Source organism: Diorhabda carinulata, chromosome 1, assembly GCF_026250575.1.
Source record: "Diorhabda carinulata isolate Delta chromosome 1, icDioCari1.1, whole genome shotgun sequence".
Taxonomy (NCBI): Eukaryota; Metazoa; Arthropoda; class Insecta; order Coleoptera; family Chrysomelidae; genus Diorhabda; species Diorhabda carinulata.
In genome coordinates, this window is record NC_079460.1 from 28132861 (window position 1) to 28156275 (window position 23415).

The 23415-nt window shown below is 30.2% G+C and overlaps 1 protein-coding gene across 3 annotated transcripts in view; it reads right to left on the minus strand.

Annotated features, from left to right (window-relative positions):
* The window catches only part of LOC130903948 (lachesin-like), a 343927-nt gene that overhangs the window by 31254 nt on the left and 289258 nt on the right, over nt 1–23415 (minus strand). For all 3 annotated transcript variants that reach the window (XM_057816407.1, XM_057816397.1, XM_057816415.1), the window contains exon 7: nt 21495–21788. In XM_057816407.1, the coding sequence (XP_057672390.1) occupies nt 21495–21788 (294 nt within the window). The remainder of the gene's footprint in view (nt 1–21494; nt 21789–23415) is intronic.

The following is a 23415-nucleotide window of genomic DNA, read 5'->3' on the forward strand; positions in this document are numbered from 1 at the left end:
TTTCTTCCTTATTCATCTTTGAATCCGTTTGTTTAATTCGTAAACATGCTTCTCCAGTTTTAGAAAGATCATTGCACAGCTATCCACTTAGGAGCAATACAAAAAATGCACAATCATTTGCCAATTGAAATCAAATCGATATCATCTTTTCCCGTATTTCACAATAATTTGAAGGCATATTTATTGGAAAGTACTTTCTACTCTATAAACGATTTCTATTCCAATAAGAATATTTAATTCCGAGCATGCTACGCACTAGTTTAATGTTGTTATTGACTTTTAATAGAAATCACATATAAAAATTTTTACATGTACCTTTTCTATGATAATTTTGTTATTCATTGCATTTTTCTGGTGCACACTTTACATTCATATTTTATTTTATTTGTGTCTTTATTTAGTTATTTTTATGTTTGCTTCATAGTTTTTTACGAGCTTTCGTCTACAAATTGTAAACAATTTTTTGACAATAAAGCATCTCTCTCTTCCTCTCATACTATTACAGATTACTGTTAATAGCACCACTGCTTTCCTTGGTAGCTTCTGTAGTAGTTCCCTGGTTATCAGACTATACTCAGGAGTAAAGGTGAGTTGGTTACTGTCGGTTGATTAATTTTTTTTTGTATCACTCCAAATTGAGTAATTTTCACGAGAAAGGCTCTGGAAGGACTCATTATTTGCTTTATGTAGTGGTCTATTTAGTCTCTGGCTTATTCTGTTGAGGTATGTTTAGTTTAAAGGATTTATATTGTGTTGCCATATGAGTTACGCTCTTCTTTTTTCTGCTACAAGTTCTCTATGTGGAGGGTAATGTTATAGTTTTTTTACAGTTTGCTGGTGCTGTGGTGTTGCTTCTCACCCTGGGTTTTGTATGACTGTTGTTAGATAATATCTTGATTATCTTTTATCCTAATATGAAGTCTAATGTTTGTATTTATTAAATTTTGAAAACATCCCAATTTGATTTTTCAGTTGTTGGCTTAGGTTTACCCGCAAATGTGCATTAATAATATTCCCATTCGGATAAAATCAGTTGTCAATTACTTAGGGTTGCACTTAGATGGAAAACTTAGATGAGAGACACATATCAAGAACAATAGAAAACATTTAGATCTCAAACTAAAGGTCTCAACTGATACTGGAAAACAGATTACTCATCTACAAAACTATGGAATAGAACTAAACCTTCATATACGAATATACTCCAACCATATCAATCGAAAACACTCCGTATATTTAGTATCTAGTTTCTAACAAAACAATTCATTACGATCTAAACATTCCTCAAATCAGTCTAATCAAAGATATGATATGATTTCATAAGATACAACAATCGATCCAAAGACTACAACAATGAATTGATAAATACTCTCAGAGTACCGTCAATGGATGGTTCCTGACTCACTTTAGTGACTTATAGACTATATACTTATTACCCTGCTTATAGAGTAGATTGTATTTAAAAAATAAAAGATTTATAGGTGAGATTAGAATATAATACTATTTTATTATTATTATTTTCACTTCACAATTAATAATTAGATGTCGTAATTATAGAAAGTGAGGTGTAGAATATTTTGCATACAACGCAATATCGCGAAACTATAAAGGAAAATGTGCAAAATGAGAATAACTTATGAAGATTTCAATTCTTCTCTTTTTGACAACTCATACTAATTTACTATTATCTGTAGAGCTTCATACATAATTAGCTCGTTATAGAAAAATGTGAAATACAGGAAAAAAACAAACCACCTGATGATCTTTAACAATATCCATTAAATTTTGAGAATATGTTGAAAACGTAATGTACAAAAACTATATGATAATTAATTATCAATACAACTAAATTAAAAGAAGTGATACATAAAACAAATTTCAATAATATTGTACCAAATACTGGAAATTGAGTATCGACATTTGATTACTTCCGATTTATATTTATTCTTTAGTTTCAAGTAAACCTGATTTATAATCTGTTTTACGAAATTACAAGAGAATTGAGTTGTTTGTCACCGAAATACTTCAACTTTCTTTGGTTGTATCATATAAGCGGCCAATGTCCGAAAATTTATACGAACAAAAGTAGCTCAAATGATAGTTCTTTAAATATATAGTCTCTACTTGTTTTTATACGTTTTTATATCGGTAATAAGAGTCATTCTTCTTATTATCAAGAGATGTTTTGCACATAATATTAATACTACTACATTTTGAACGTCCCAGAGCAATACCGCAGGATTGAAATCTGAACACACTGGCATGTCAAATAATTGAGACATAGCCATTTGTCCATGTAAATTATCTATAGAACATGAAGCGCTCCTGTTGATACATAAAACATTCGAATGTTTGAAAAATCGATGTATCGTTGTCGGAAATTTTGAACTTCAAACATTTATAGTTAAAATAGAGCATAATAGTATTGTTTACAATTATTTTCAATTCTATATTAATATTGAGGCATCGTACAATTATGAATAGTGAAACCTTAACCATGTTTTAGAGAAAACTATTTTGTATTTTCTTTTATGTAGCAATTTATTGGAACCTAAAAGTGATGAGAGAATGATATTCAAAGGAAATACAACTATTATTAGAGCGGTTCGCCAGTATTATTGTACTACCGACTCAATTATCTACCGAATGGAATCATATATATCGCTTTCCCGGGAAATTTTGACAATGATGTTTGTATAATTTCATTCTAATTCAGTTAACTACCACAAAATTATGTATTACCTAATATGTGCAGTTTAGTATTTACATTGCTTGTTGGGTAGTTAAATTTATACTGTATTAAAAAAAAGAATTCAGTAGTCAATCAATGAACCTCAGCAAAATAGAGAAAGCAATACATGTTTGTGCTGCTAGTGTAACCAGTGACTCTTGTTCAAGCGAAAAAATTACAGAACAAGTTAACATAATATTACTTAGGAAACGAAATCGTTACCGTGGTTTTAAAGTACAAACAACTCAAGAAGTATTTCTCAAGGACAATATCAAACAAACGGAATTTCTCATCAAGAAAGTTACGTTTTTGTAAAAAATTATTATACAGAATAATCTTCACTAATTTCAAGTTCTAATTTTCCACGATGGAACAAAATCCTTTTCTTCTATTTATCTAGTCAGATTTTCTTAAGTTCGGCATTAAAATGTATCAGGAAATGAACATGATAATGGCCAGTTATCCTTTTCTTTTTCTAAATAATCGATAAAGATTACACCTTTGAATACCTGTGGCCATGACCTTATTGTCCTGAAAAACGTTTTTTTTGCTTCTTAGAAGCACGTTATTCGTGGACCTCGTTTCAAGATATTCAAACATTCGTTCAAATTTTTCCTGCAAGCGAGTTTTTGATCAGCATTGGACAATCGCGGCTGAGTATTGATTTCATTAGTTATCTTATGTATTTTTATTATACAATGGCTAAGTTCAAGGGGATGGATTTTATTAACCATTTTTAAAATATCTACAGGAAGTAATGGTTCCAGACCTTCAATATTATATTCATATGACCACTTTTACAAGCACAGAACCATTCACAAATCATTCCATGACATGGAGTATTTATGGGACAATAATTACTTAATTTTCCTCGGCGTTTCCTTAATTTTCATTACACATGAAAAATAATGTTAAATTAACAATCTTTTCTTCATATTTACCCAACAGTTTCCTTCATATGAGTATTAAGAGTAATTTATCTGTTACATAAATTTGAATTTTTGACAATTGATATAAGAAATATGGCTAGCATTATAATTACCGCAGCGAAAGTGTTGGAAAGTACTGAAAAATCACATTCCTGCCAAAGTGCTCTTGTATCTTGCGACCTTGGTCTTACGAAGCAAAAGATCAAAACCAATACCAGTTGAAGGCTTGCAAACAGGATGACCAGGCGTTCCGTAAAAACCGGTAGGTTCCCATTTTTTCATGTTGTCCCAAAAAAAGTTGTTGCGACATCATTTACGGTTACCTATCTATAGTTATATAACAAGTTGTTATGACGTTTAGTGTTGTGTCCCCCCTAAGAGTAAAAAACAACTTAGAAGAGGTAAATGAATGCCGTTTTCATCATTTCTACTTATGCTAGTAACCACCAAGCAAATGTTCCCATTCGTGGTACAATTTTTGACATTAAGGAAAGCATTTAATTAATTCAATTTATCAAAAATGGATGCCTAGCTTTCCGAGACTTCTTGTTTCTGTTTGAGCAGCATAGAAAAGTTGATCTAAAAACGGGTAGATTTGAATAGGCTAGGTAAAACTAATCTTTATATTAAATTGAAGATATTGAAGGGTTTGTTTACTCACTCATTGAATAGAAACAGCCAGCGGTATTAGAACAAAAAAGACATTATTAACTCAGCTGGAGCAAATGAAAACTACACCAAAACTTAAAAATGTATTTGTAAAATTCTATTACCAGCAGTGTCTATTTTAAATGTACAACATTGTTCATCTATAATTGAGAAATAACTAATAATATTGAAGTAATATGAGCCTAAACACTTCATTTATATATTTTTATTTCTTGAAAAATTGTGTGCTTCGAGGGCTTAAATGAAAAGAAAATTCACGCTTTGTAAGTTCTAGGAACAAGTTTAGACACTTATTTTTTTCATTTTATAATAGTTTCCAGAAAAGACTTTTTCCTTCAATGACATAAACACAATATATCGTTTAATTCTGAGGTTTAGATGTGTGAATAAACATTTCCTTTATTTCGTAACGTTTATATTTCAATTGTTCTTTCTGTTTTAACCCAATACCCACTATAATTAAGAAAAAAAGAAAATGTGGAAGGAAAAGTATTTCAATTTCTCTTTTTAAGTTATTTCAATAATTTTTTTGTTTATACGACATTGAAAGATTGTATTCTAAATGTTATTTATTTAATTAATTTGTAGTACAGAAATATTATGAACAACAAACTTATTGGGTGTGAAATGTAATCTTCATTGCAATTAACATTTAACTAGAAGCAATATGTTTATTAGATTAGATTAGATAGATTATCCATCTTCCCTACTCACCATGTGAAAATAAAATGAAAATAATTGAATTCAATCCTGCTATACCGGTGAAAATTTCTTTCAGTATCTCTATTTCATAAAAATCCATGGGACTACTTATACCGTGTTGTATTTCTAGATTAAACTAATTCCGATGCTCAAATTTAATATGGGCATTTAATTATGTTAAATATCAGTATTTCTTAGACTCTTTCGAGTTCAGTTTAACAACTCGTTGGTGGCCATTTTGGTAAGATTACACAACGATTTTTGGATTATTATTGTTAGCACTTTTTTGTTTTGGCTATATGCAAATTTCTCTCAGCGTGAATGCTAATGTATTGAACTCATCAGTGATAGAGGCTCCTGCTTGATTTACATTTTGTCGACTCATTTATGGAGATGATCGAAGGCCATCCCAACAGTCCGGAAGTAGAAAATAATCTCGAGCTAGCTATTTGGGTTTTTGCTTCTTTGGGGCCCTATTCTGATCGTTGGTCTGGTATATTATCGATAGATAGTAGATAAGGCGACAGATCTCTATCCATCACAGTAAGTGGACCACCTTCTAAACCACGTAACTAAGTATACATAAGTATTTAATGTGCTACTATAAGTTGAATAACTTCTCTATAGCATTTAGAAACATTTGATTGTGGATTGTAAGTTTATAAATTGAGGTTTCTCATGTTCCACTACTTTTTCTCTATATCAAGTGTAGTGATTTGTGAGCTATTTATAAGGGGTAGATTTTAAGCCGAAAAATCCTTCTCTATCTTGACTAAGCTAAACAATTTTCACAGCACCTTAGGGTGGTAGGTACTTGGGAAATTGGATTGTGCTGAAATTGTGTTTAGTTGCTTGGGTGTTTGAAAACCTGAAGACAGTGTCGTCACCTGCCTGCCTAATAATTGTGGCATTAGCTTCTAGAAGTCTTCCTTTCCTACTTGTAAGAACTCACGCCCATTTTTTTAACTTTAATATTCACAAAGCCTATCCCTTCTCCGACTCTAAACTGGCGAGTACCAGTTTGTGTAAGACAATCTAAATACTTCAACGACCACTGAAATTTAGTTCATTATTTTGCAGTTGTGACGTTAATTTCTTTAGTAAAATATAATAGGTTTATTTGACGTTTTTGTTGCGCTCTCTTGATCTTTTTTTAATTTCCCGAACAGTAGCCCTGAAACCGGCCTAATTAAGTAAGAAAATGGATCAAGAACATAAAATTTTAGAAACAAAACAATGCGACTAATCCCGTCACGTTTGTGGCTAAAGCTCTATTTTTGCATTGATAATGATTGGAACGTATAGGAAATTGTTTATTCGCATTTAGCTGTAGAAGTTACCGTTTTCATTATTATTGTCTAAAGCAAACCAACGTACACCCTTTTGAGTAAGTTAAAGAAATACACGACAAAACATGTCGTTGCAGTTTAATACAAGCTGTTGACGGATTTATTTGAGTGAAAGTCGATTTTTGTAACGAACAGGAAAACGTCCAAGATCGTCGACTCGTCGCGCTATAGGGGCAGACCGACAGACTTGACAAATGGAAGTCTCGTGTATGTCCCGGCAGGATATTTAGTAATTTGAACGATTCCAACGCGAACAACATTTGGATTTGAAATGAGATTGCTAGATTATTATCTTTTATTTGGATGTCACTAGATTTGTGGATAGATTCTGCTGTGTAATGAGAAAATTCCAAATCGAGATTGAAGCTGTTTTTTCTGTGAAAATGAGTTCTTAAACAGCGCAATCCTCACTTAACAGTGTCTTTCGTATTTTTTTTTCTAAAATTTCGTGCCTTCTTCTCACAAAAGCTTAACTAAAACAAATTGAGGGTTTTGCCTGTGTGATAGAAAACACTAGATATTTAAAAAATGTTAACAAGAGATTTCTTAGCTTTTCCGCAATTTGCGAAAATCTAGCTTGGCATAATTTCACTCTCACCAAATAAAAAAGTGTCTAAAATTAGAATAAAAATTATTTAAGACGGCTCTCGGTAAATTAAAAGCAGCTTATAATTCTGAGGAATGGGGCTGATCAATCAATCACAAATAACATTTAGAAATATGAATCAGATATTATGAATACAAATTGAATAAGGTATTAAAAAAATTGAATGGAAATGAGAAAGAAGAATGGTAACAACAATAAATAATTAGCAAAATATCAACGTAGAAATTTACGAAACAGACAAAAACACGATTTACAGAATTAATTGTGTAGCTAAAGCTACTATCTGTTAGGCATTCAGTCGTATTGTTAGTTCCAGCTTTGCTAATGAAATATTCTGATTAACAATCTGAATCCATTAACATCATTTTTTGCACGGACGACATTATTTCATACGATTTGAAAATTTCGGCTAGATTTTTTTGGTTATTGTCAAGTATTATTTCTTCGCGTAAATTATTGTGTAAAATGCAAGCATGTGTGATTATCTTGTCAATAGATTCTGTCTAGTGGAAAATGGGCGGAAAAAAATTTGAAAGTAGGCGCATAACATTATTAACCACATTAATTTGCAAACCTGTACAGACAATATTGCTAATGACACTGTAAATATTGAATAAAAATTGATTTTGGAACGCTACAAGGCACTTAATAAGCTTCAATAAATAGAAAGTGTATTGCTTAGCTCTCTGAGTTATCCATTATCTTAGGAACCTTTATTTTCAATTTTAACACTATTGAATCTGATGTGTATGGAAGAACGGAAGATATTTTGTGAATGATTATAGAATAAACATATCAAAACGAAAAATTCTGGGAAGAAGACGAAAATAGCAAAGAAGGAGTATCAGAACAAGATTTTCAGGCCCAAATTGTCAGATTGTCAAAGATTGTACAAAGTAGAATAACCAGAGACATGTATTTAACAATGTTATTCAAAAAAGTATGAAATAGTCACTAGTTCGCTATTCACTTATACTTCTAACTTGACAGAGCAGTCCAAAATATGACGATTGAGGGCAATCTGGTATATTTTATGGCATTAAATGGTATTGAGTAAAAGTTTATTATAACATTTTGAGAGGTTAATTTGGGATAACCCTCTTCTGAAACGATTTTTTATCTATTAGTTGATTTAGAAAATATTATTTGTAGATAACGTTGATTATCAATTTTATATCAGATTTAACAAATTAATAGATACATTTCAATAAGAACAATTTATTGGAAAATCAAAAACTCATAATATTGTGAAAAAAACATAACATTCATAATTTCAGGAAATTGCTGAAAGTCTCACTATTTTCTCTTAGACTCGAAATTATTCTTCGCCTACAATTTTTATTACAATGAATTTGTCTGTAATTTGATTCTACAATTTTTCTCAGGAATCAACTAGAGAAGAATAAACAGACTCCTTTGACGCTTTCAAAGTAATCACAACTTATCAAGGCTCGGGAAGGCTAATACTAAAATTAGGTTGTGCTCCATCATGCATGAATCAATGTTCCAAATTCAATCGTAATGGCAAATTGTCAAATAAATCCGAAAGAATATTTTGGTGGTTAGCCGGTTTTGGTGAAATAACTAGTCCAATCAAATGATCGATAAGGCCGACCCAAACATTAATCTTAAACTCACTTTGGAAATGTCGAGAGTTTCCGTCTAAATACTCATGATAGTTATGCATATTTTTAATACCCCTACAAGTAAACGAAGCCTCATAAGTAAGAATAATTTTCTCTTGAAAGTGAATATCCTAACGTATAATAAATCGACCGACATTCACTCGCTGATTTGAGTTTTGAGATAACAACTGTTGCACTTTTTAAGCATATGTATGGAGTGAATTATTAGTCTAATAGTTCGGTAACAGATGATCTTGTTATGCCACTTTGTCTATATAAAGTTCTAGAGCTAATATGCCGTTGATCGTCAATAAAACTTTCTTGTTTCTCAAGCCCGTCTTTCAGCATTAGAAAATGTTTATGAGGAACCACGCAATTAGGAAACTTCCTCCTATTTTATCCCACGCTTCTTCTACAATTTCCCACAAAAATCGAACATCAATAATATATCCAGTTCACTACATGAGAATTTTTTAATTATACAAAAAAAACATTATTTCAATTACTAGGATTGCAAATTGTCAAATTTGATGTATGAATTCAAAGCCAACTCTTCACTTTTGTTGTAATTTTTTAAATTAAACTGTTAAAAACATTTCTTTGGTTATTTTACCTTTCCTTGAAAATGAAAATCTCATACAGTGTATCAAATTTAGTTAATAGGCTGCCAATGAATTTTTTTAAAAATTTTGTGCCCTAATATGAGGCACTATAACACCAATAGAAGAAAAACAACACCATTTCAAGAAATTCTTATAAATTTCCTGGTTTGCTGTTAACCTTCAATTGGGTGGCCATTAAATGATGGGTACACGTTAGATTGTTGTTTCAGAAAGATATGGATACCATCATTGCTTGGTGCTTCCAAATTGGCAAAATTTTATATCACCTTTTTTAAATTATTATTATTCAAATTTCTTTCACGTGTAGATGTTGTTTTTTGTTCCCAGGACCGATTTTTCAGATCAAATAAGTTCCTAAAATGTTTGTAAGTGTATGTAAATTTCAATATATAAGCCTCTTTGTTTATTGAGAAGAAGCTTTTCCGTATTTTCCAGTGGTAGCTTGCCAACTATTGGATTGATTGACTTACACTCTAGCTTTTTTTTTAATTTAGAATGAAACTCTATTCACTAGGTTTTTTGGTTTGTTACAATTTGTCAATTGATGCATTCTACTTTTAGAAGAGAACGCATGTTCGAAGTTTAGGTCAATTTACTCGTTGAGTAGGGTCACATCCTATGAAATTATTATCGGTTTATGACACTTATAGCTCACGTCTAAGAGCTATCAAAATTTATAAATGATGCTTTACATATCCTATCTTTCTACCGATGATATCCCGCACAGGGATCTTAAGGAGCCAATCTGTAGAGTTACAGGTAATACCATCTGAGGTCGGTATAAAAAAACACCCTTATCCGTCTATAAACACTTCACACTCAAATCCATAATGTGCGAATTACTCAGTTACTATATCCTCTGTACATGGAACTAACTAAATACTGTGATATACTTGTGTTAATAAGGGTTCTGAATTCTAGGACAACGACATTTCTGTCTTTTTGGAGGGTCATCAAGATCTTCAGTTGGGTTATAATTATGAGTTTCATGTTAAATCAAAATTTAAACTTGCCCAGTCCGCCTGTAACGTTTGAACCAAAGTTTGTTGGTAAATACAATCTAACGTGTAAACTTCTAAAATTGCCCTTTGGTGATACATATTTACTTGAATAATATCGACTTCTATTAAAGAAAAATTTTAATGAAATATTAAGTGAGAATGGGAATTTTAGATGAACCTATAATAATTTATATGCTTCTAAACGTTCTTGATTTTAGGTCTCTTTTGATTTAAAATTAGTTTCTTTTATAATTTTTTAAAGACAGATGAAAATTTGATATTTAGCCTTTTTTTAGTTTTTATCAAAATATAATAATTTATATAAGTTACATAACAGTTGCAAGCGAATATAATAAATATAATGTTTTATTTTTGCACGTTTCCGCTTGAGCGTATTTTTTGAAATTTGAGATTTTTAATAAACGTTATTTTATTTCATTGACTGCATATTTACAAAATATTTTTCAGTAGAGTATAGCAAATTTCTTTTTATAATTTTTTATACATCCTATCTGGATACTTGAGGAATTATACTCTGATCTATGATAATTTTTAAAAAATCCCAGTTAACAATATTTTCAAACCGTAAAATATAGTATTATGAATTTATGATAAATTTAAAAAATGACAAATTGTGCCTTTACCGGTTTAGTGACGTCATTTAATCTATAAAATGGGCAGTTTATTGCTTCACTACCAAATGTTCCGCCGCCTTAGCGAGTCTACTGATTATATATCGGAAAATTAGGTTTCATATGCTTAACGGTTGCTCAAAATGTCGCGAATAATAAATCATTTCTTAACGTATGGGGAATATCAAGCTATTTATATTAAAATAACTTGTTTCTTCAACGAGTAGGGTGTTATATACTCTACTAAATAAGACATTCGAACAAGGTCGGCCTGACGGTTTCTGAGCTTGGAAATAAAAAGATTGTAGGTAATGATTATCCGATATTATTTATAAGTGATGCAATCATTTATTTCTAATAACTAAATATATTATTATTACTTAATCATTCTGGTTCTCAAACATTTTTTAGCAGATATCATAACAGTGTTTACATTGTTGTCAGATCTCATCAGACATATAATACTCATTTAATACGTTGAGGGGTAAACTATTAATGGTGCTGTTTATTAAAATTTGAGATTGGTTATTTGTGTAGATGTCAACAAAAAACGTCTAATATCTTTAATAATTTATATCCCATCTAAAACTCCAAAACAGGATCTGCTGTAAGTTATTGAAAATATTTAATTAAGCTGATGTCGTGGAAGTTTATCCAAATCAGGACATAAAAAACTGTATCAAGTGAAAACAGCATATGTTTGTGTCTAGTCAGAATATCCATACTTGAATACTTGACAATTGCTTCGAGGATTTGATAAATCGCAAGAGTTTTATGTGATTATCAATTTCATCCATGCAACGTTACATTTGATCAAGAGTTGTCGTGTGACTATTTCGACAGACGTTTTAAGAGTTTGATAGTACAATGATGGTAAAATGCAGGTAGGTGGTCTCCAAAATATGATACGTGACTAATATAATGCTAGAAAGTTGAAGGATCGCTATGGTCTCTAAAGGGACGAGATTCTTAAGAATAAGTTTCTATTTCACTCTATTTTGTTTAATCTGTAATTATCAAGATGATTTACCAGTTGCGATCCCGGTGATATTGTATCTTCTTTTGAGTTTGTTACTTATAAGTAAAAAACCACGTTATATCCCTTGTTTGATTAGAAAACTGTAGCATAGATAGAGGAGGTCGGGGCGTGACAGAAATTATTTATCTATTGTTGAATAAATGATGTTTCAAGAAGTAAAAGTATATTCTTTTCCAATAATCAATTATTAATAATTAGGAATTTTCTTTACAGCTTTTTCTAATTGGCCCATCAGCTCACGCTATTATTGGTACGGGTACCTAGTACTACTCCCAAATATTTATGTCCAGCACTTCTGGGACAGTTTTAAGGGATAGCGATGGAATCCTGATCCACCTCGAATCCGCTACTGAAAACATGTTACGAATTACTAATTTTTAATTTGAGGTTGGTTATGCTTTCCGATGAAGCCTTTTGTATTAGTGAAAATTTAAATCGGTATAATTGTATATACATACACACATAATATCTACAAAAGATTATTGTATTGGCTTGAATAATATGCGATAAACTAGTTAGGCCCTATTTTTGACGTCTGACGTGAGAAAAATTTAAATGTGTTTTATTTTATCGAATGGTCCCTGCCATAACCCAGAAATACCTTAGACTATTCCATGTGGTAACAATTGAAAAACAGTATTATACAACGAAACCTACCAACATTCAGGAGTTATAAGATAGGATTACAATAAACATAAGAAAAATTAGACTTCAGGGCTTTGAAAAATTCGTGGTTTGTTGTATTCAAGTAAATGAAACAGTTTCGTTATACTTCTTAACTATTTTACTGAAAGTAGGCCTCATTTTCTATTAGAGATAATGAAAATATGAATCCGAAGCAGTAGAAATTCTTTAAAATGTCGAAAACATAATTCTAGAAAAGCGAAATACCTGACAACATTGTCAATAGCACAATATTATTAGTTATTTCATAAAAACTTCATAAACCAACTGTGCAGGAGGTGCGTTCACAACACCAACATTCATAAAGATCTAAGACGATTCGGAGATAGTTGAGGTACTCCATTCTTGAAAATAAGAGTGTACATCAAATTTCAGTAAGAAAAGATGTCATATTATATATGTTGAGATTTCTAGATATAAATAACACGATCTATGGCAATCATTTCGTTTTACGAATACTTCTCATATTTATTCAAATTCTTCAAGAATTTATCTGTCTCTTTGAAATACAAAGGTAAACATGTTTTTCTTAAAAGAAATCCAGTTAAAAGACTATATATATTTCTACGCATCTAATAAAAAACTACATTCATGTGAGAGAGATTTCTTAGGCGCACTTTCTTTATGTATGTTCAAAAATATCCATTTGTAGTCCACATTCCTTGGATGCAGACAATAACTTAAGTGTTATTCTATAAAGTTTTTCAGATTTAACATTTTTTGATTTATTTTCAACGTTAATAATTGCTTCCACTACTAATTTGATATTTTTGTAGTTTCACACAATCCCCAGTAAAATATGATTACCTTGAAAGAATATTTTTTAACCATAAAAAGTTAGACGTATAAAAATTATTCTAAATAATAAACGACAACTTTTTTTTTAAATATAAGGAGGTTAATGTCTTTTAATCTGTTACATACCATCAAGTACTTTTTTCTAGAAATGTATTGGCTATTAACACAAAATGTGATGAAGAAATTTAAAACTATAATAATGACGTTGTTGAAAATCGAGACGCTAATTCATTTAGCATAACAAAAATATAAAAAAGTTGTATGGCAATCTAATGAGAATCAATGGTGGACAGAAAATCCGTTGTACAAACAGAAATAGCAAGAATGTTAATATAAACATAAAAGAAGTAACAGTTTCGAGAAAACATGAATGGCAAAAGATACGTAGAAAATGCAGAAACTTGGTACATTTGAATTATATATAATTTCCATGTTTATAGAAGACCAAAGGACGTATGAATTTTCTTCATTAACGTATGAAGCTGAAAGAATTTGTCAATATCATCAAAATACCCATTTAGTGATTTTTGTTTCAATCCTTTTCTCATATACGAGTATTCTAACCTATTAAAACACATAACTCATAATCAGTCATACATTTGTGGTACATCTCTTTTATTTTCGATAAAAATATTATTTGTTACAATATACAATAGCTTGTGGGTCCGAAACAGTAGATTTTTTGAACCAGTTTAACTAGTACTTTATTATAATATCTACTGCTGTAAACCTTTTTCCTTCATAAAAAATTATTACTCTAAGGAAACTTTTTTCCTGAATAAAAGTTCACATTATTCGATTTATGAGTGGAATTTATCCGAGATTGAATTATTTAATTATTATTAATAATTCTTTAAAACAAAATTATAAATACGCTCTTCTTACAAATTTCTTGTAATACAAAGCATTATAACATAATTAAATTTTGTGGAAACTGAAAAAATCACTAAATTTAATTGAATTCTTCTGAATAGTACAAATTAATTCCTTTTTTGTTAAAATCCAAATGGAAGCAATTATGATAGTAAAATGCTTAGCAAAAGCAAAGCAAAATTTTAAATCATACTGCTTCAAAATAATATTATCTGGTAAAACACTAATGCCCATGGCAGAAATTAGGGCTGCGTACAGATTAAAAAATCTAGAATATATTTATATTTAAACGTTATTTCAAATATATCAATATAATTGAATCAAACAGTAAATACTGGTAAGATTGTTGTAAATTGGAAGTACAAATATTATATACCAACTGTATCAAAATTGAGATAGTTGATACGGAATATTTTATATAATCCAATGAAACACGAGTAGAATAATCGCTACTGATATTAGATATATAAAATTACGGGAAGAGACCGAATCAGAGATGAGGCAATAACAGCTGATTCAAAAATAAGGCCCACAATTATATAAAGACAGCTAATTCGATTAAGCCAAATACATAGAATGGATAAGAATATAATAATAGAGAAGATTAGAAGATTTATAAGGCCAGAAAGAACAGGACAGGGAGCTGCCATGCATAAAAGGAATGACTAGGTTCGAGAAAAGGTAGAAAAATTATTCCAATGAAGAAAGCTAGCGTAGAATAGGGGGGTTTGAAAGAGATATGTGAAATGTAATGATAAGCTGTATGCTTTTTTTATTTATACTTCTCTTTCCACCAATTTTGTGAAATAATCCATTGCAATCAAAATGGATTTGCCACTATTTTTCGTGGTGCCTTACCCTACAATGTTGTTTATGACAAGATGATCTCTCATCTCATAGCAGGAGACAATTGTTTTAGGACTACTGTAGTTCTTAAGACTACAGCTTCCTGCCTTGTCGCAGTGAAATCATTTTGTTAAAGTCTAGGCAGGGCCTCGAGATTCTTGAACTGCATCAGCTACTTGAGTGCTACATGATTGGTCCTAATTAAGAATTTTCTTCTATATAAATACTGGTGAAACAGTTTCACAGACTTCATTACCACAAGTTTTATTCTTGTGACATAGTATTCTCATTCTGGTTTGGATAGAAATTTACTGAAAAATCTAGTCACTCTTTGCTGCCCACCTTGGATATTCGATAACACTCCTTCATTTCCTTTTATGCATGTATAAGTAATAGGAAGGGAGTCTTCTCGGGGTTTCAAAAGCTTTCGTTTCTGTTATTGTGGAAAATACTGTTGTTTTTATGTTGAGCTAGCGACTATGCAATTTCTCCAAAGTTCTTTCCGCTTACGTCAAAAGTCGTCCCCAGTACTAGGAGGTCATTCACATGAAACAGGTTACCCTATCAAGACATTTTTCAATTATTTCAAATGTCGCAGACATATTGTAGGACCTAAAGATGGACCAGCTACTCATAACATCAAATTTGTCGTCGGAATTGACAGTTGTCATTGTTGACGAGTTTCAAACGTTACAAGTATGGAAAAATTAGCCTTCGTTTTCTTCTTGATGGTAATTGAGAGAGTACGTACTGGGAATTCGCTAGCCAACGTAACCAAGCCTTTCCCAATAAGTTCTTTTTCGTAAACTGCTTCGTCGTTATTCGTTGGCGCGGCTTTTAAAGAAGAAAAATGGAATAAACATGACTTGATCATTTATGTTAAATATTTCTGTGAATTGCTAGGTAAGGAAATGGTGACCAAAAATGATAATTTTAGTCCAAGGAAATTAATCACTTAAATATCATTATGAGGCTAAAAAGGCAAATTAAATAAAAAAGTGATTGTGGGAAGGAAACTTATTGATTTTAGAACACAATAACAAACTCTAAATTATAATGAGAATATTAACTAGAAACAAATTTTTACGAATGACCACTGTGTACTGTCTTACACAACCGATTTTTGAAATTTAACGCGCTATATTTAATCACATTCTACAATTCTACACAAAAAATTAAGCCAACTTTGAATTAAACTTTATTTACCTAGCTTATGCATGTCCTGAGATATTTCATTTTTTGCAGAAAGTTGGCTTATAAGTTTATTTCGATGAATTCATTTAATTTACTTACATTAATTAAATAATAAGTTTACAACAGTGATTAAGGATACCCTGAACTATCAATCGTGATATTTTTTCCAGTATTTCCTAATATCGTTTCCAAGTATTGAAAGTCACTTTGGCCAAAATAAAAAATTAATTATTCCATCACTTCAAATGGAACACCCTGTATATTTTCAATGCATTGAATAGTACTCTTAGTTTTCTGCCATACTATCTTGGTTCATGAGCACAACGTTTATTTGACGATAGGTAACACTAGGGACTGTGATGTTGGGCCATTCACAAAACAACATTGACATTTGACATAATATAGTGAATTCAGGTCTCTTCTGTTATAAAATTAGTTTTCTTGATCATTTTTGGAAGATAAAATAAACTTTTACGTTTCAACTTTTCTTTCGAACCAATAAATATTCAGCTATATTCATAACGACCTAGCCTATTGAAATTTAATATTATCCATAAAGTAACCAATCTATATTGAACATCATTTACTGTAACTTATCCTTCTCTAACCTATGAAAATTCAACGTCATCTAACCAATTAAAAATTAATGAAAATTTCTATAGTAACCACAATCAATATTTCTATTAACATCACTTTGAATATTGAATTTTGATTCTTATGAATATAAAATTTTTACAAAAATTTATAAAACTCAAAGCTACCACAAATCTGAATCAATTATTAAAAGTAAAATTTTATTATTGTTATACATATTTCTTATATTGTACTTGATCATAATTTTAGTCCCAGACTATGTGAAGTGTAACTTCAGAGCACTACACCTGGGAGCGTATGAAATAGAAGACGACGATATCTGGCTGCTAGAACCATTCCATATTCTGAACTTTCCAAGAAAAGGAAAATTAATTGAGGATTCTAAGTATCGCAGCAATAATGATGGGCACAATAGATCCTTTGAATGGCGGTGTATATGTTACTTTAATATATACATATGTACATGTAACTATCTATGTTTATTTTGTATTTTTTCCAATGTAACGAGAAACTGTCGTTTGTCTCCTTTTATTTCATTTAGGAAGCCTCATTCTCCCCATAATTAAAAATGAAAGCATAGATCAACTTTCGTCCAGTTATTTTTCGAAAATGTATAAACCAAAACAATCACGATCGTTTTGTTTGATACAACTCCATTGAATTGTTTTAAAAAATAACTGGAGGAATGATTTGAATTTGAAGTTTGCCGCCAAAAATAGAAAGGAAACTGTTATTTCCTGTACTTTTAGTACTGCTATTAAAAATTATGTATTTTTCTCATTAGTTTTATCAAGCGCTTGGTGTCCTTGCCAGATTTGCAGAATGTAACAAACAAAACTGTTGTCAAAGTCTGTTATTCTAGTTACAAGATGGTTTAGTTTGGCTACATAATTCCATTTTCTTTTGTTTTTATTATAGGGATAATACTTTGCAGCGACATTTTTAAATATCAAACAATATTCTCTTCAAGTATTAACATAATTTTTCGATTCTGTTTAAGAAATTTTTAAATTTGTTTTATTATTAACACTTCTATTTTTTTATGGTATCCATGAGTGATTCGTCTATTCTCCAAATTTCTAGATAAGAATAGTAATCAAGATTCATAGATTCACATGTACCTCGAAGATAGTTGATAGTTTTAATGTTTTTTAATGTGTCTACAGACGAACATTCAGGTGGTGCATCTAAAACCGCTGCCACACGCTAAAATGTTGGAAAAGTTCATGTTCTCGTATTGCAAGATTGACATATCACTATTTGACAAAGAGTCTAGTGGTCCCTCTCACCATGTGCCACGAAAGTTAACAGTCCATCATTGCAATATTTATCAAGGCTACAATACGTTCTTCAACAAATTGAAAAGGAAATAGGTTTTTATTTTAAAATTTTTCACATTTGTTGAAGGTATGATGTAACATGTTTATGAATAAATGGTATCTTTCAAGTTTTTAACCATTTGACCACAACTTGTATACTAAGGAAACTTTGAATTTGGTGTTATGCTTACGTACTTTATTGGATTATGAAACAAATCTTTGAATCCTCAATCTCACTTAGTAGCTCCATTAATTTGTAAAATGCTTTCATATGTGAAAAAACTAACTCCACGCTTAGTAAATATTGAACCCGTGACAGTTTGTACATTGCTAAAAACACCACATCCAAACTGTTGCTAATTTACACACTAGAATGAAAGCCCCCTTAACAACTTTTGAACAATGAAATGTTGTCTATACTATCCCTGGCCTCAATTATGACAAGGTTTCCATTGATTATACATGCACTAATTTAGGTAGCCTCTTAGCACATCATATGAATGGCTGTAACATTAATAGAAATAGTTTTGCCTCAGCTGAACATTACATAAATAATAATCACTATTGATTCTGATAGACCATTTTGGTTGGGGAGTATAATTATTTCAAAAGGTATTTTCTTGGAAGGGTTCTATTAATAATAAACAAGAGTATTCAAATAACTGATCCGATGTTTCTAATCTGAGTGCCATTCACAATTCCCTGCTCAAGTAGATCTTCCATCCGTAGTTGTGTGATTTGTCGATATCCAAACAACGTATTTTTCTATGGTTCACAGATCACGATTTAATCTATTGGTTTCTAGTGATAATACCAAAGAAAATATGACATTTTACTAATATATCTCCTGGTGACCACCATCCCCTCCAGTTACCATATAATATGTCGATATTTTTTATTATTATTAGGGTTTCACATTTTTTATATATGATATGATTGTTCCTTTTTCATTGACCCCGGGTCCTTCTTATGTTGACGAGTTTCATCTCTTCAACAACAATTGACATTTTTGTTTTTACTCACAAAGGTCTCGATCATTAAAATAATCGTTTTCGAAAGCTCGATATTTGACGAAGAGTTTTTCTTTTTATTCATGGGACCAATATATCAGAATAAATTTCTTATTTCTTATATGTTTCTGTTTCTAGATGTTTTTGATTTAAGGTCTCTTCTGTTTCAGAATTAGTTTTTTCTAATAATTTTTTAAAGGTGGAAATAAATTGACGTTCCGACTTCAATCCTTACCAAAATATGATATTGACACTGACAATTTGTGTATTTATATTGATCAATAGATCACCTTCATCATGAATATCAAAATGAGAATAAAATAAATAAAAATAGAACTTTGTTCTAATGAGAAAAATTAATTTTTCCTTAGTTCCTTCATCTCAAATATGTAGCATTAAGCAATTAAATTATTTGTAGTTTTATTAGAATTTACAAATAGAACTATAAATTTCACTTAAATTCTCAGATCTTTTTTATCATTTATAGCGTTTTCGTTCTTATGGATGTGAACCATTTCTAAAAATTGTCTTTTTCCTGTTTTATTATAAATACATCAGAATACCTATAAATAATTTCTTCAATTAATCTCTGAAGAATAATGTTGGTTGCTCAAAATGATCAGTGTATTAATCAATAAACTGATCTAACTAGCATTATTGTGATTCGTATATATTTTTTAAATTCATAACGACAAAGGATATAAATCTTCACGTCATTTGTAAAGACATAAGCTAATGTGAATTGGACGGTTTCAATTAAAAAAAAAACAATTGAATGGCAACCATAATCAATAAACTACATTTTTATGTCTAATTGTCATTTTGAAAGTTTTTTTCTGGAACTTATTATTTTAAAAGTTTGTAAAAATGTATAATATAATATATAATATTGCCAGCTATTATGGATATTGATATCAACCCAAAGGTTGATGAACATCACGTAATTCAATGTGAGTGGAGGTATTAACCAGGAAAGTAGTTGCTTTCTCTGTTGACGATAAATCGTCTTGATTTGAAATCTCTTTTATTGAAAATAGGTTTTGAAACAGATAAAAATCTTGATATCCTCATCAATAAGTAGAACAAAACATTTCAACAAAAAATATGGTTGAATATCAAATATCATAAAAACTGGTAGTTTTTTCACAACAATCTCATTTTTCATACAAAGCTGGCGAACATTGATTTGCTTATTGTTACTTAAAGATATTCTTGAAGGAAACAAAATTCCCTTGAAATTTCTGTTGTGAATTGTTGTAATTTCCATGTAATCATAACTCTGAACATTTAACTATTTTCCCATTTTTTTTAATTAGGATGTTTGAAGTAGCACTTACAATATTTGAATAAATAAATACAGATCGTGGAAGGAAATTTGATGCGCTGTAAGATATACTAGTATTATTTATTTAAATGCTTAATACGTTATTGGGCGTTGAAGTTGAATTCAAAATTAATACATGATTTTTCAGCGTAAGATCTATTTTTACATTTGATTTGAATATTTAGGCTTAATATATCAAATACATCTCTGTTCTTTTATATGATCTCCTAATTTTTCCCAAAGTCCATAGTTTATTGATTATGAAATAAATTTTCGTTGTATCTTACTAACTCCAACAGTAAAAAAATGAGTGAGTCTTTCTAAACCATAGGTTATTTACTCGAATATATGAAATTATATATCCACGCTTTCTTCTTCGACACACTTATTATTTAGTTTTTTAGAGCTGTTATAAAGTTGAAAGTATTTGTTCTGAGTTTGGTTTGTCAATGGTTATTATATATAGTGAACGCAACTCGTCTGAACTCAACAACATATAACTTTTAATGAGTGAATTCAGTGTAAATGTTATGGGATCTTTCTTGATCAAATTTTGTTCTGGAGGATTTATCTTTTTTATTGAAATATTGTTATTAGTTGTAATTACAAAAATACAAAATCAAAAACAAAATTGACAGAACAATTGGTAAGTATCATAAATATTTGATATATATGAAAACAATTTTTTAGTGCGTCAACTTTGGTTTTATCTAATCACTTGAATCATAATGTATTTAATTTTTTTGTTTCCATTATTCAAAGTCAGAACTATGGATCACTGTCAAGCTTCATTCTCACCACATTTTAATACCTTTTACATTACAGATTATCATAAGAAATGTATAGGCATATGATGAAAATTTTCCATTATTGTGAAGGTAAAATCAAAAATCTAATTTTATAAAAAACTATCTTTCGGTATAAAACCTGACTTTCTAAACTTACTGTACAGTCTAATAGCTCCCTCAGTCTCTCCTCGGGGATTTCGAGCAACGCATTTATAGGTCCCGTAGTCACTTTGTTGGATGGCGTTTATAGTAAGTTTCATGTGCGTTTTATACGAAGGATTGCCAACGGTGTTTTCTGTACGATATTTTCTGGAATCGTGTATCATTTCGCCATCTTCACGAGTCCAGTAGTTTAAAGAAGTGGGATTAGCTTCAGTAAAACATTCCAGAGTCACGGCATAGTTTAATGGAGCTCCCACTAGTTGATGTGGGATCCACAACATTGGCGGAACTGAAATAGATAGTGATAATTTATTAGAACAAAAGAAGGCAAAACAAGAATAAAGATACATATAATCAGGAGGTAAAGATTGGCTTCAAACTAGTTTCAATCGAGACAAATAAATTTGAGAAATATTCAAAATAATATTGGCATTTGACATATATCCAATACTGTTTCTAGAGACGTGTGTGTGGAGAAATTCACCCTTGCCATTTCAGAAATGTTCTTGATTTTAGGTCTCTTCTGTTTCAAAATTAGTTCAAAGCTCTGACTTAAAAAATTATAAAAGAAACTAATTTTAAATCAGAAGAAACCGAAAATGAAGAACATTTAGTTTAGAAACATATCAACATACAAACATACATATCAAAAGGTCTAAGAAATAAGAAATTAAAGAAATTTATACTCGTATATATTTATAATGTATATAGTGGTATCATACGTTTTGTCGTATTATTATATAATTGATATAATGATATTATATCATAATTATTATATAGATTTAATTTTTGATTTTCTTAGGAAATTTTATTTTGGCATAGAAAGTACTTATTTAGTTTTTCTTAAAAAAAAATTTTCTTTTAACTATTATCTAGGCTAAAAAATATTTTTTATTACTATAATAATCATATTTTGTCACAGTTGACTCGAAAGTCTCAATCTGCATACTCCTTGGAAAACCACCGGTAGAATAAGAGCTATAAAAATAATAATAAAACTGAAATGAAAATTTTTAACATTGAAAACACTGTGGAAAATAGCACTCTCACTGCTGACTTAGTCTATTCCTAGACTAAGTGCCTGGACTTTGCATTCAGTGTGTTTATAACGAAAAGTAACTTACTATTACTTCGACTTCTGTCAGATTTACAAACAATAATAATACCTAAAACTTTATAATTTATACTATTGGCACAGTTGTGTTTTTTATTCAATATATTCTTAAAAACTGAATATATGAATATGTGTAGTATTTATAAAATGGTGTTAACGTTATTTTGGTGCAAAAGTGCACACAGTATACTTTTAAAAGATTATGTCATCTTAGCTATGGTTGCTCGCAATAGAAGCAAAACTGATTTTACATGTTGAAGTGCCTCAGTATTTTTTGCATAAGTGTTCCCTTCGAAAAAATTTGTGGTTCCAAACGCACTTGTGAATCAATGATTGATCACAGTTTTATTTTGATGAAAGCTCAATTGTATGGAATAAATTTTTGAATTTTTGATCAAAACTGAGCCAAAAGGATAAAAATATATTTCATTCATGTGTGATTTTTTGCTTTTTTCAATAATGTATTATTCATATGGTTTTAGAAGTAAATATAATTAACGGAAAAATAATAAGTATAGTGATTACATGTTACATTGTTCAATGAGAAGTAAAATACCAATCAAAGTAGCAGAATAATCTACGTCAAATTCTTTGATATATAACCATTGCGGATCACTATATTTACGAACACTACACAGTCCATCATTAATTGAAAGATGAGAATGTAATGAGAAGCATACTCGTTATGTTGACATCACATTAACCGAATGATTAATTGCTAATATATAGTGGTTTACTGAACACAGAGACGGCTTTTAAAAGCTTTTGGTTAGGTTGGTAACATTTGACGTTGGAAAAGTTA